This window comes from Astatotilapia calliptera, chromosome 17, assembly GCF_964374335.1.
Source record: "Astatotilapia calliptera chromosome 17, fAstCal68.1, whole genome shotgun sequence".
Taxonomy (NCBI): Eukaryota; Metazoa; Chordata; class Actinopteri; order Cichliformes; family Cichlidae; genus Astatotilapia; species Astatotilapia calliptera.
Window position 1 is genome coordinate 20,395,159 of NC_137438.1, and position 13,869 is coordinate 20,409,027.

General features: G+C 41.0%; 1 protein-coding gene across 13 annotated transcripts in view; it reads right to left on the reverse strand.

The window, feature by feature from the left end:
• The window catches only part of grip1 (glutamate receptor interacting protein 1), a 65,304-nt gene continuing 51,435 nt past the window's right edge, over positions 1 to 13,869 (reverse strand). For 8 of the 13 annotated variants that reach the window (XM_080292070.1, XM_080292067.1, XM_080292069.1 and 5 more), the window contains 13 exons: positions 12,452 to 12,532; positions 11,935 to 12,004; positions 11,072 to 11,217; positions 9,680 to 9,824; positions 8,684 to 8,823; positions 7,255 to 7,458; positions 7,022 to 7,175; positions 6,392 to 6,430; positions 5,955 to 6,066; positions 2,032 to 2,142; positions 1,823 to 1,939; positions 1,587 to 1,733; positions 1 to 1,498 (listed from right to left, as the gene is read on the reverse strand). In XM_080292070.1, the coding sequence (XP_080148196.1) occupies positions 1,190 to 1,498; positions 1,587 to 1,733; positions 1,823 to 1,939; positions 2,032 to 2,142; positions 5,955 to 6,066; positions 6,392 to 6,430; positions 7,022 to 7,175; positions 7,255 to 7,458; positions 8,684 to 8,823; positions 9,680 to 9,824; positions 11,072 to 11,217; positions 11,935 to 12,004; positions 12,452 to 12,532 (1,775 nt within the window). In that variant the 3' untranslated portion in view covers positions 1 to 1,189. The remainder of the gene's footprint in view (positions 1,499 to 1,586; positions 1,734 to 1,822; positions 1,940 to 2,031; positions 2,143 to 5,954; positions 6,067 to 6,391; positions 6,431 to 7,021; positions 7,176 to 7,254; positions 7,459 to 8,683; positions 8,824 to 9,679; positions 9,825 to 11,071; positions 11,218 to 11,934; positions 12,005 to 12,451; positions 12,533 to 13,869) is intronic. The other 5 variants (XM_080292071.1, XM_026146170.2, XM_026146163.2 and 2 more) reach the window with 1 other exon arrangement.

A 13,869-nucleotide genomic window follows, 5' to 3' on the forward strand; every position in this document is an offset into this window, starting at 1 on the left:
AAACTACCTTTCCATCAACCTTCCAATGTCAAGCATAACTACTTGGAAAAGTTACACCTTCAGTAAATTCAGACTTACCGTCTTCTGCATTCTGAACAATCTAATTTTTAGTGTACTGAGGACCAGTTATTTCAGCTGGTTAAATATCAAATAGAAGACTTTCATAAGGATTTCTTATACACAAGCATAAGGATTTAGTAATCAGTATATGTTCAGTAATATCATCAGATGTAGACACTGATCAGAGCATCCCTAGTCTCCTTGGCAACTGTTATGCCCATCAGCAGGTTTCGGTATCTGGACTAGTGTCCCATCAGTCTTTGTGCTGCTGTGGATCTCGGCCAAATGCCACAAATCTGGTTCTAGTAGGCCCAGGATCCAGGATGGACTTCCCCAAGCACTGGCCATGGCAATGGCACAGTATCCATAGTTCCTTGGCCAGTGAGACCACAAACATGAACCATGCTTTGACCAGTAAGACAACTAGATTAGCCTCTGGTTTCACTAGAAACAATAGCCATTGTCCTGATCCCACTAAGACCAGTACCTGTGTGTCTTGGTATGCTAAGACTATTGGCTCAGGTGCTTGTTTAGTAGGACTTTGGTGGAACCTGGAACCATAATTCCAGAACCCATGTGTCTTCAACCTAGAATTCTAGGCTTCTAGAACCAGTAACCATCAATCTTAAAAGAGTAAGACCATTGGCTGCGGCACTGACTTCATAGGGATATATTTCTCGGCTTGTAGACCGTTAAGACTATTGGCTGTAGTTGTGGCTTCAGTAGAACCAGTAGCACTGGCTCTGGGCTAGAAGGACCAATAACTATTAATCTTAGACCAGGTAGGCCAGTAGCCCCAGTTGTGGCTATAATAGGATCATTAGAATTCTGGTTCCAGTGACACTAGTAATACCAGTATACAGAACTGGTTCAGGTTAAAAGGTGTGGAGTTGCTCCAGTCCATCACTGTGCTTTCAGGCTGCTTTAGCAGTTCAAGGGTCAAACTATAGTAGTCAAAGGTCATCCAGAGGGTGTGTGTAGCACCATGGGCGGTCTACTCCGAACCAGTTTAAACCAGTTTTAAATCAGTTTGATTCAACTTTGTTGTCCCCTTTTTCCTCACGATCTCTCCAGTCTGGTGTGGTTGAATCCAGTGTGACATAATCCAGTGTGACATAATTTTTGTCTGCTATAAGGAATTGTTTGTAACCTGCCCCATCCCAATCCCTGTCCCAAAGCCATCTCCTGGTTGGCTCCACTTAATTGGACCACTGTCCTCTCCCTGGCCAACAGAGAGCTCTGAGGATCCCAGGTCACTGCCAACTGGCTGAGAGGGGTGGCTGCTGTTGGTTGTGCCATCGGTGTGATTGGCCATCAGGGTAGAGGAGGAAGAGGAGGAAGGGTTTCGGCTGATTACAAGCTCCAAGCGGTTTGGAGACTCTGCAATCAGGGGAACTACAAGGCAGCAGTCAAAGTCCCTGGTCCGCACATGGTTAATCTGTAAGAAAAAAGAAATCTTAATTTAAACCAAGAAATGAAGAGTTGAAGGCTGTGGAGAGATTAGTGAAACTGGTATATTTTTGTACCTGTAGTATTCGGTCATAGGCTTTGAGACCACCCCGTTCCGCTGGGCCTCCGGGTCGGATGTTATTAACATAGACGCCGCGGTCCAGCAATCCATCAGAAACGCTGAAACCAAAATCCTCCAGGTCTGTCGCCTTCTCCAGAGTGAGCTATGAGTACAAAAACACACCTGTCAGTTAATAAGGATCACAGGGTTTGTGAAACTCCCTAAAGAGAGCAAACACAGGCCAAACATTACCTTGTGAAGTTCCACAGGGTTCTGGTTTAGGATGTCATTTACTTCCTGTCTCATCTTCCTCATGGCGAAGGCTCGGCGCTGAGGGTCAGAGGGCAAGGTGTTGGATCGAGGAGTCACCTGAGAACAATCACAAGAAAGTTGTCTTCAAAATCAATATTTCACAAAATAACACATATCACAGAGAGAGGTTAAAGGTCAGCGGCATGTACTTGTGGTCTGGAGTTGCTGCGCTCCTGGAAACTCGCCTGGCGTCCCAGTGTGCTCCGCAGAGGGGTGGGATCATGGTTTAGACTGAGGGTGGAGCCTGACATGATGGTAGCCTATGAGAGTCAATCAGAGAACAGCAAGCGCAAACATCCAATCAGAACCAGATAAATAGCAAACATGGTAATTAAAGATTGCTGCCTTTGAACCCAGGTGGCAGGAAAGGACCTCTTTCTAATCATACATCACTATTATTTACTGTGCCTCTACTGATGTTTCTGAATTTCCATTCCTAGGATCTGCTGCTGTTTTTGAGCAGGCTCAACTGTTGTCACCATTGACTGTTTTAACTCATATTTACTGACAGGATCTCTTGTTTTGTACAGTTTAATGGCCTGTAATATGAAGCAGGTTCAACATAACAAAGAAAATCTGGCTTTGCTTACTCTGATATCAGCAAGCAGCCACACGAAGGTGGTTATTGGTACCATTCAGGTCTATACAGTAAACTGTTTGGGGGAGTTTTTTGGCATACACTCTTTATATTCCCAGTGTGTCATTATGTTTTCCAGTGCTTTTAGATTTCATTTTAATATTTATTAACTGGAATTTTCTAACCTAGCAGTAAGTTTGACAACACCTATCAGGAGCTGATGATCTCTCTATAATAAACACACACCAGCCACATTTTTTTTTCTTTTTTTTAGGTAAACCTTGCTATTACCTGGTTGCAGAACTATCTTAATTCTTCGAAGTCCAAGTTGGAACTTCTTAATGTCATCTTGATGACATGTAGAAATGCACCATGTCATTTCTACATGATTGGGTGATTAGCTAATTGCTTTAACAAGCAGCTGAACATGTATACCTAATAAAGTGTCTGGTAAGTGTATATTACTCTATTTAAGGCTTATAGGAAAATAAAATTGCTTTAAAACGGCAGTTTTCCATTTTTCTTACTGGTCAGGGAAATAAAAACTACATACTAGTCATCAAGGTGTGAGGGATCTTCTAAGAATCAATACTGATTGATCAGTAGACTAAGGCTTTGTACATGCAGGTCTCTTATCTCAAGCATAGCCGACATAATCTAATAAGACATGAACTCTGAAAGCTCAGCATTCAACCTGAAGTTAGCTGTCTAATCATAAATCCTGCTTCGTAGTACAGACCTCTACAGATAGATTCTACTTTTGAGCTCACCCAGAGGATTTCAACTCTCTGACTGTCAATGTTTGATGATTGTGCTTATTTTCCACATCACACCCTTTTTTTTTTAATGGCTAAACTTCCCAACCGATGCCCACTTCAGCCAATCAGAATCAAGAACTCATCAAACGCATGCATGACTGACAGATCTGCTTCATGACTGGCAAAACAAAAAAAAAAAAAAAAACTACCCATGAGGCCTTGCGCAAGCTCTCCAAGCATGCCTTGCTCAAACTGCCATGCCTGGTGCAACAACATGACTCTGCCATGTGACTGTGTTTGGAAGCTGGGTGATGTCACTAAGATGTCACAATGACGTCACCATGGTCTGCTGTTAGAATGCAGTTAGAGTCACATTCAAAACCAGCAAACATGTCAGATGTTTGACAACGCTGGAGGTCCAGTTAGAGGAGACAGAAGAAGAGGAGGACAGGAGGAGTTAGTACAGGGGAGGGAGGATGGGGAATACCAGAGTGAGGAGGTGTGTCTCCTTTCCAGACTCCTGGAAGAGAAGGAGTCTCTTTTTTACTTCTGTGTGCCAGAGAAGGTATAAACATGTAGTTCTTTCAGCATGAATTGGACAAATATGACTAAACTTTGACTGTCAGTCCTCAGGGCTGAACAATAAGCCTCTCATCAGTGTTCACATCACTACATGATTATTTGTGTTAACAGTTTTTGTCCAGTTCAATAATTAAAGTGATCAATATTTCAGCTATATTTGGTTTGTCTTCATTCTTGTGGATGTGTGATGTGGTTTTTAAGTGTTTCTGTGGATAAGAAGAGCATTATAGTTGAGCTCATTACAGACTTCCAGCCTGTGTTGCTGTTCAGATCAAAATATCAATGTCATCCTGTAACAGTGCAGTGTATTGGGCACAGGAATGCTACAACTGTTTATTACAGAAGGTCTATACTGTAACTTCTCCAAAGCCAAGTGGGGAGACTTGATCTGGCTTGCTGTCCAAATGTTAAGTACTTGTGACAGTGTGGTGTATGGGTCACAAAAAGTTTATCTGTTTTTAAAAAATGCTTAATGAAGACTGTAAAAAGTTCACTTATGTTGAGCGTCTTTTTCAAATTGTGCTGAAATTGTGGACTTCAACCTACAAACCAGTTTTTAAATTGTGTTAATCAGCAAAGTAAAACCGCAGTTATGATAAATATTTTATGCCATACTTCCTCAAAACTGTCCTCATATTTAGTGCAGGAAGAAGCTATAAAAATGGGATTTTCTAAGGACAGTGACAGTTCTATCACAGAGATTTATGACACTTAGTGTGTTTGGACTGTGTTCTTAGTAGTGGTGCAACGGATCAAAAATCTCACGGTTTGGATCAGATCAATTTTCGGATCAGCAAAAAAAAAAAAATGTTAACATTTACTTATTAACTTATTTAAGTATTTTTTGCCTATTAAAAACATTCAACTCAAGACTCATTCCACGGAATTATATAAAAACAAATTAAGGTGCAATATAGGGCAGTACAGGGCTTTGTATCTACCACTCCGCTGTGATATAACGAGCGGTCACGGTCACGTGGCTTTCCGTTGCCCTGGAGGTCGACCCATTTGTAGTTGGGCAACAGAAGATGCCTGGGACAGTTCAGCCATAACTTTAAACTTTTCCTGCTCATACATGCCTGGGTACGATCTTGTCACTGAAGTGGACGCGCAACGGGATATCATAGCGTGGCTCAAGCACGTTCATCACAGTTTAAACCCCTTGTTTTGCACAACGGAATACGGCCTCCCGTCTGCAGCTAAACACCCCAGTAGCTTTTGTAATAGCTTTAGCCCGGTTGGACTGGGCAGCAAAGGGCTGCTTAAATGCCGCAAACTCCTCTGCTCCTCCACTTGGACCGCTTTCGCTGACCATAACTATTGCTTAACAGACTGACCACGCGCACCATACACATACTTTTTTGAATCTTCGGATCACGTGCGTGCCGAACCGTGGAGTGGGATTGGTTCAGATAACGGATCAGCCGTGATCCGTTGCACCACTAGTTCTTAGTGTGTAGGGTAGTTTTTTTTTTGTTTTGTGTGTCATAACATTGAGACGACTACTGAATGTCACAGATGCCAGTCAACAATCCACCAATGGCAGACTGCAGCGTAAACGCTGTCTCCTGGTGATCCACAGGAGGAGTTTCTACACCTTCAAGGTGTCAGGCCTGTGATGTGCCCCCTTGTCTTATGGTAGACAGGAATTTAATGTAAATAACTACCACATTTGTACAATTTGAAATTTACAATTTATATTTGCATTTCAATGTTTGTGGTTTTCACACTAATAAAGTCTAACTGTTGCAACTCTGATTTTTTTTGTGTGTGTGATTTTAGGTCAATTGTGTTAATACAGTATGTCAAAATGGAAAATAACTGTAAAGACATACATGTGAGATTTTATTGAAAGTAAAATCAAAAACCAAATAAACTCAACTCCAGAAGGTTAAAAAATTAGCCTTAATCCATCATCTTTTCAACATTTTTTCTATATCTTCTTTGAGAAAAGCCAGCCTATCAAACTTCACAGTGTAGGTGCTGGTATCCATACACCAGAGGGCGATGCAGAAAGGCATTAGCATCTGAGAATTCTTCATTTGCTGAATAAAAATTTCAGAAGCCTTACTCCTGCTAATACTCAACTCTTACTGTAAATACTTCTTCTACTGCTAACACTTCTCACTATAGTAGATTTCGTGGCGTTCCTCACCTCCAGCTCTCTGAGGATGCCGCTCTGTCCACAGGTCTCCAAGTCCTCCAGAGCCTGAGACCAGAAGTTCTCCTCCTGGTCTGGTTCTGTCCCATCATGTCCCACATTAAACCTGAGAGGGAAAGGTAACAGGTCAACCAGTCAGCATGATGGGTACACACACACACACACACACACACACACACACACACACACACACACACACACACACACACACACACACACACACACACACACACACAGGAAGCTAGTGGTCATGCTGGAGAGTGTTTTTTTAACAGGAGGGGGCATGGGCAGTGATGACATACACATCCACCAGGTATTGATATCGGTGTGGCGGGGGTTAAAGGTCACCAAGTGAGGGTATCTGCTGGAGGTTACTGGGTGTCACAGAAGACTGTGTGTGAAGGGTTAAAGGTCAAAGGTCACTGTGGTACCTGCTGTCAGAGATTAGACCGCTGGGCAGATTACAGCCTCTGCAGAAAGACACACTACTGTTATTGCTGTTAGCTCAGTGCTACATACTCCATTGTTCTGGATGAGGAATGCTAACAGCTACAAAAGATATGCTGCAAAATGTATCCGTGCACATCCATCTTCAGGCCTCTCTTCTGATGTGCTTCTGGGTTTAAGGGTATACACATACTAGGCAAGCTGAGTTTGTTTAGACTGATCTTATCACACAGTTTGAGCATCAGTGTCATAGTTTCAGTGAACTGCGCCAGTTTGTGATGTAGAGGAGGAGGATCGAGTATCTGTACCCTCAGTATTTCATCTGTATCTGATAATTCATGGGAGAAAACTTGAAAAATTGCATTCTGAGTAAATTTGGAAATCACTATGTGGCATAAGTGGCTGCTCAAAACTAGTATGAAAAGCATATTAATCCTTCTCCCTCCTCTGTAACAGTTTTGAATAATTGTGTTGATCAAAGTACTTTAAGCCCTGAAAACAGCTTGATTAAACCTGGAACAGTTGAATACTGTCTGTTGTATAACAAAGGTTATTACAGTTTTCTTTACTCAAGTTTTTATGTTTTTCACTGTGCCGTTCACTCAGTCTCTCACCCTCCGAGAGGTGGCCGGTCCCAATCATCGTCATTCAGACCCAGATCCGACAGTGGATTGGCTCTCTGGCGAGTGGAAGATGATGATTGGCTGTTGCTTGTCTTGGCGCTGCGCCACTCGTGGAAACTGTACAGTGACGACTGAAAAGTAGGAGCTACACACACCAGCAAAGGAGAAGTGTTTCATTACTGAGGCATTAATGAGGTCAGCAGAGGTCAGAGGTCGGTCCCTACCTGGGGTGGTGAAGCTGCTGTCCATGTTGGATCCATCCCAGGACTCCACAGCGCTGTCCACGGACGGCAGTGTGCTGAATGCTCTCTGGCTTGTCGGAGGTGCAACCATGACAACAGGCTCCTCCTCCCCATCCTGGTTCTCCAGGTTAGGCCCCACTCCTGGCCCCAGACCCGAACCAATCACGCAAGACTTTGGGCTTGACACTGCAGACAGACGGAGTACGTTTGTCAAACCACCAATGTGCGTTCGTGAATATAAATGTGTAAATCTGTAACTCCACTGGAAGTGACACTGTGTCCCGTCCCTTTAATGAGCTGTACGTTCAACTCTTCCCCTACCGCAAGGGGTCGCCACAGTGTTATGGGTAGCTCTGCATCTTTGATTCGGGAGCTTTATTCCCTTCCAGACAGAAAAGAAGGGACTGAAAAGGGGACTTTTCGCTTGTTGGGTGCTAGTTTGCACCACCAAACTATGGAGCCACTTAATGACCTGTACAAATAACGACCATCATTCAAACCTCTCCATGAGGTGTTAACAGCAGCGATGGCATAAAAGTGCAGGTTATAAAACTTCCCTAATGAAATCTTTAAATTACGGTAAATTATATTCAACATGTGCTCTGTGGAGGACTGTTTATAAAAATGGTTCTAATTCTTGAACAGTTAATGTTTAACTTTGTCAAACAGCCTGAATTAAAGCTTAAAGTCTGACTGTTCGATTTAACATCCAAACCACCGCCACAACTTCAAGCTGGATAAAACACAAAGCAATAAAAAGGAAAGTTGATGCCGAGGAGGGAGACTGGGTTGTCAGTTTCTTTTTTTCAAAGATCATAACTGGTGCTGATATTTTGATGTTTGAATCATTTGAGTCACAGAGGGGGAACAGAGGCTTCAGAAAGTCGCTGAAGTGGAACGATGCATTCAGCCACTGCACAATGTGTCTCTCTGAGGCCATCTTAAAGCCATGGAGCTGTAAAAGGAGGTTTCCTTTTCATGTGCAGCCGGTTTCACAGCAGAAGGCTTGGCAGTTTGGTACAGGTAACTGCACGATCAAAAAGCTTTTACTTTTCTTTCTGTTTAAAATGAAAACTCCCACACAGCTGCTGTAAGATCAGGACTAGAAAACAGTCTGTGGGCTGCTTGTGTGCAAGAACAAAACTTATAAGTTATTATTTTGCTCTTATATCAGGACATATTTGTTACAATTAAATGTCCAAAGCTGGTGAAACAGTTGGTCGTGAATTATTCTGCTTTATTAATAGTTTATAAAGGCTACTGAGTGATTGTTACTGGTTAAGTAAGCTGTATGAGACACACTACACAAGCCTGGCTCTTGATGTGAATCTCATTTCCTTGTGTTTTGCATTTGCTGTTGATGCTTGTGATTATGAACGGTGTTTATGGTGTGAAAAAAGCGTCTACGTACGTTCTCCCTGCTTCTTGATCTTCAACGTGACCGTCTCGCCCGCCTGCTGCAGCAGACTGATGGCTTCACTCAGAGGTTTCCCCTTCAGGCTGCTGCTGTTGATCGCAAGAATACGGTCGCCTACATGGATCGCACCAGTCCTGTAAGCAACACCAAAACACACAGAAATATACACTCAGGGTTCAGCAACTCAAAAATCATACTTGACAAGACTTTAAAGAAGACTGGAACTGAGTTAACAGTCTCAGGGAAACACAAATATACTTATACACAAAATAGAAATGAGAATCATTTCTGTAGGAAAGAGGTGAAAACCCAATTGATGATGAGGAAAATAATTATTTTTAAACAGCAGAGGGCGACACTCTCCACTTCATCTGGCATCCTAAGCTTATCATGTCTGTCACGGTTTCACTCCATATTTCATTCCTCCAGTCACTGATGTTATTTTTAGAAAGATGAAAAATCTTTTCTTATTTAAAATTTCCTTAATTTTTTATAGTGAGACCATTTAGATGGCCTGCGCTGATACTGTATTTCTTATTTTATACATCATTAAACATAATCCCTCAGATTTAGGCAGCCAGCTTTAGCATTTCCTCTGTTTACGACCTTTGACATAAAGATGGCGTTTACACAAACAACCCTGGTTCTAAGCTTCTTAGTGTCTGAGTTTCTGTAAATAAAATGCCGTATTAAGCACAGAATGTATTTAATACTAATCCAGAATCATACATAACACCAGCAGGGAACTACTAAAGACAATAGAGCCTGCACTAATGATAATAATAATAATAATAATAATAATAATAATAATAAACATCTATTTATGGCACTTTATAGTGAATAAATGCGATCCTCCAAATAGCTGAAAAGAACAGAAAACTAGATGTGCTGATTAAGTGATTAAATAATCCACAACCTTGACATGTTTTCTACAGGTGTGACCTGTAATTTATTTTTTATGTAATGTAATTAGAGTTCATGTGCGTGCACCTCTCTGCCAGCCCCCCCTTGCTCAGAGAGGAGATGATGATGGGGTCGAAGGGCTCCTCGGTGCCTGAGATGGTGATTCCCAGCGGACCACCATAGCGTTGAAGCTCCACTGTGTAAATGATGCTGCCAGACACCTCCTGTTCATCTGGAACATTCAATAAAGATTGATTCCACATAAGGTCAGTGGTGAACAGATGATCAGGAGAAGATGGCATGGGAAGGGATGATGTGGTGACACAGACTAAAACACGCTAAAACTAAGCCAGAAGTGCAACGTTTGTCCTGAAAGTAGCATTAGACACCTCCTTTAAACCTTGAGTAGGTTTTCAGGGACTTAAGGACCCTGTGTACCCTTAAGAGCGGCTGAGGACATTTAGAAAACCTTGACTGGGATCTATATCGCCATTAAAATGTTCTAAAGGTTATCAAGGTCCAGGGTCTGCCATAAGTTTAGTGAAATCCTCAATCAAGGTCAAAGTATTCAGCAATGTTTGAGTTAGTTTTGAAAAGAAGAGCCACCCTGGTAAGACACTTGAGAGTCCTTGAGGAGTTGATGGCAGATTTCAAGCAAACAGTTTGCTTTCCAGTCGTCCTTTAGGACGGTTGACGATCCGGCTCTACATCTAGTAGTAGTAGTTCTAGTAGTACCTTAGTAAATTTCTGTTCGTCCTTATGGACGATCGAGTCGATTTAGAAAATATGAATGGGGTCCTGAAGGATTCAGGGATGTTCTAGTTGGTGTTGAAGATACTTAAGATTGTGCTGGTCCCTTAGAGTCACTGATAAGGTTTGAAAGAATTTGGCCATCCTGAAGATCACCAACAAGATCCTAAATGTTTTTGAGAACATTCATTTTTTGGAAGAAGATTTCAAGAATAATGGATTAGTTTCTAGTCCTCGAAGACTCCTGACAGTCAGGTTGTGATCAAGTTACGATTAGATTTCATGTTTAAAGAGGTTTTAAGTTTAACTTAAAATGATACAAGACAAATGATTTCAAATCAGCTATTGATCTAGAGAGTTTAGGACCCCATCAGGACTCTCTAAAGTACAATAAAACTGTCATAAAGATGCTAAAGATCTCAGGATTGTCAGAAGATTAGTGAAGATTTTATGAGCACCAGTTTGGCTCCTACATGCTTTTAAGTACCACTGTCTTTTCACTTATTCAAAAGGATTTAGGTGTGACTGTTGGTGTTGCTAAAGCTCTTTAAATATGATCTTTTGAGGAGAATTTGGAAAGGTCCCACAGCTTATTAAAGTTGGCAAGTAGGTCACCACGGAACGACTCTAGAGGTTCTTTTTAAGGAGGATTAATGATACTGTGGGCATCCCTGAAAGCTGGTTTATCACTCGGCCTCTTGCTTTTGGGAATAGACTTAAAAGCGATACCAGAGTTGTCTTCATCTTTGCGGATCTTCAGTTTGACGAGCTCCTCACACTGCTGGAGGATCTGAACAGCTTCCTCCATGGAGCAGTTCTCCACACGGATGTTATCAATGGCCAGCAGCTTGTCTCCCAGCTCCAACGTCCCCGTCCTGAAAACACATTCAGGTAAATTAGAGGAACAAGTTTAATAAAGAAGTCAGCTGAGATCGTTATTATGTCATATTATCATAATCATGACTGCAGTGCATCTGCTTTATGGACAGGATGGAATTTTGCATTAATATTAGTTCTTCAACATATGAAATATAACCTTACAAATTTTACATGAAGATATGTTAACTTGTACATGAAATAGGAGTGAAGATATTGCTTTGGGTTTAAACCACGAGGTACAACTTAAACCAATTTTTTAGGCTTTATTTGTTTACATTTTGGGAAAATTAATCCCAATCATTTTACCTAATATCAGTTCTTTTTTAGTTTGTAAAGGACATCGAAGCTGGAAGATATCCTCTGAAATTGGTCCAAAATCTTGTAAAACCGCCGGCACTTTCTTTTCCGTATGAAGGTCTATAACTAGTCCTCTGCTTCCTGTTTCTAAAAGTCCTGCAGAGTAAACAGATGCTACCTGCCAGCAGAAGCCCTTTAGCTCATATTCTGCTTCACAGTCCAAAACACATGACCTACAAACCACGACATGCACAGGCCTGGACCGTTAGCCTAATTAACCAAACACGTACAGGCGGCAGTCTGAGGTTTAACACAGCTGACACTGTTTTATTTTAGCCTCACATACTGTGTGTAGAGTTCAGCCTCGGTTAGGTTTAAGGCTGGATTAGAGTTAGTTTAGCCATAGTTTGTGTCACCTGTGTGCGACGCTGCCTTTTTTGATGTCCGAGATGATCAAAGGATCACCTGGTTTCCTGTTGGACGGAGCTGCAGACACACAAAGAGACGAGTTGAAGATGAAACAGAAAACTGTAAATAATTAAACCTGTTTACACCACTACAACCAGAAGTAACGATTAAATGTTAAAGGGGAAAAGTAAAATCAAAGCAGGAAATGTAATATTGAAGTGACACCCAAGAGGAGGTCGGGCTGGATCTGGTCTGATGAAATCTGTCTTTCAGAATGAAAATTTAATTTCCCCGATGTGTAAACATGATGAATCACCAAATTAAATCATTTAATAAAAAATAAAACTACTGTCACTGACAATAAAAAGACTTTTATAATATTCTAGTTGCTTGTTTTGGCATTGGCACTCTTTCTTAATCAATAATTAACACAGAGCTGTGTTACTAATAAAGTCCATCTAAACCATCCACAGTAGCGACCTCACATTAGTGTGCGTGTTTGCGTAGTCGTTTCTCTTTACTTACAGCTGATGGTGATTCCCAGTTCCACTCCTGGTTTCTTTGGGAGCTTTACGTGGAACGTCCCTGAACTGGGGATGACTGACTCTGTGCAGAAAGATGGAGACATTTCAGCAGTAGAAATGTTTAATTTACTGTGAAATACATCAGAAGAGGAATAAAGGCTTTCTGCTCAACATCTTCTCAGTCAGAATCAGGTGATTAAGCTTCTGTTCGAGGCTTTAATCATACGCTCTGTATACAGTCCTGCCTGGCTTGATGAGAACCAGGGTTTCAATCTTACTCACACTTGGTTTAACGGTTATAAATACAGGAAGAAATAGAAATATTTTTTACTCAGAGACCTCAGCAGACATGTGGAAAACAATTTCAATAACAGTCAATGATTAATCACAAAGTGAGCTCATAGGTACGACGTATATGTTAGCTGTCCATGTATTAAACCTGATTCTACATAACTTAGAGGACACATCATGCTCTCAAATGTTTATAGAAGATCAAAGTTCAAAACTTAGAGGTGATCATACATAAAAATCTTTCCTGCAAGTCAAAAATCTTTAATGCACCATTTGTGATGACATCTGTCTGTTTTGTAGCTATTATGTTAAGAATGTTCAGGAAGTCTTTTGTGCTGTCCATTTGTACATTTTATTAATTTATTAAGTGAAGTATTGAGATTATTAATTGTTAATATCAACACTGACTGATAGAGACAAAAAAAGACTGCTACAGATTCACACTGGCCGTAGATGCTGACAGTAGGTGACGTAACATTTAACTTCACCATTATTAGATGACGCATAGCTATATCGCTTCTTCGCTACCATTCGGTACAGTAGACTGGACATCACAAAATAAATTGGGAGTTAATCTTTTACATAAGCCTTTGTTTATAACTGGCTATGAGCATGTTCATAAACATACATCCACTGCTTGGTCCCTTTATTCCGAATATCCAAAGCACTGTTAAGAACTCATGTTAAAACTGAAAATCCAGATGATCTTCTAATTATTAAAAAAAGCTAAATTGATCTGTTCTTGTTGAATTATCCTGTGTAAAGATTATCTATTACTCACTTTCCATAAAATCAATCAGCATAGATGATGACATTATAGAGATTTGTAAAATAAATGATTGTAGTATTTGGCTCCTTGCAGGTTTTGGAAGATGTCCCCTTGGACTGACTTCAGTTATGATGCTTTCAGGAAGTGAGGAAAATTTTCTCAGCCTTATGTTTCTCTGGGAAATAACATCCACGGTCTATATTCTTCTTTTGGTTAAATAGTGACTCTGACTGTCCTGTAAATGACATCTCATACAGTTAACCTTCCTGCAGCTACAAATCATACAATATGCCTGTGAGTCACTACTGACAGCTTGTTGTGTCGTTCTATTAAACTCAGGCGTAGGTGGTTATTTACAC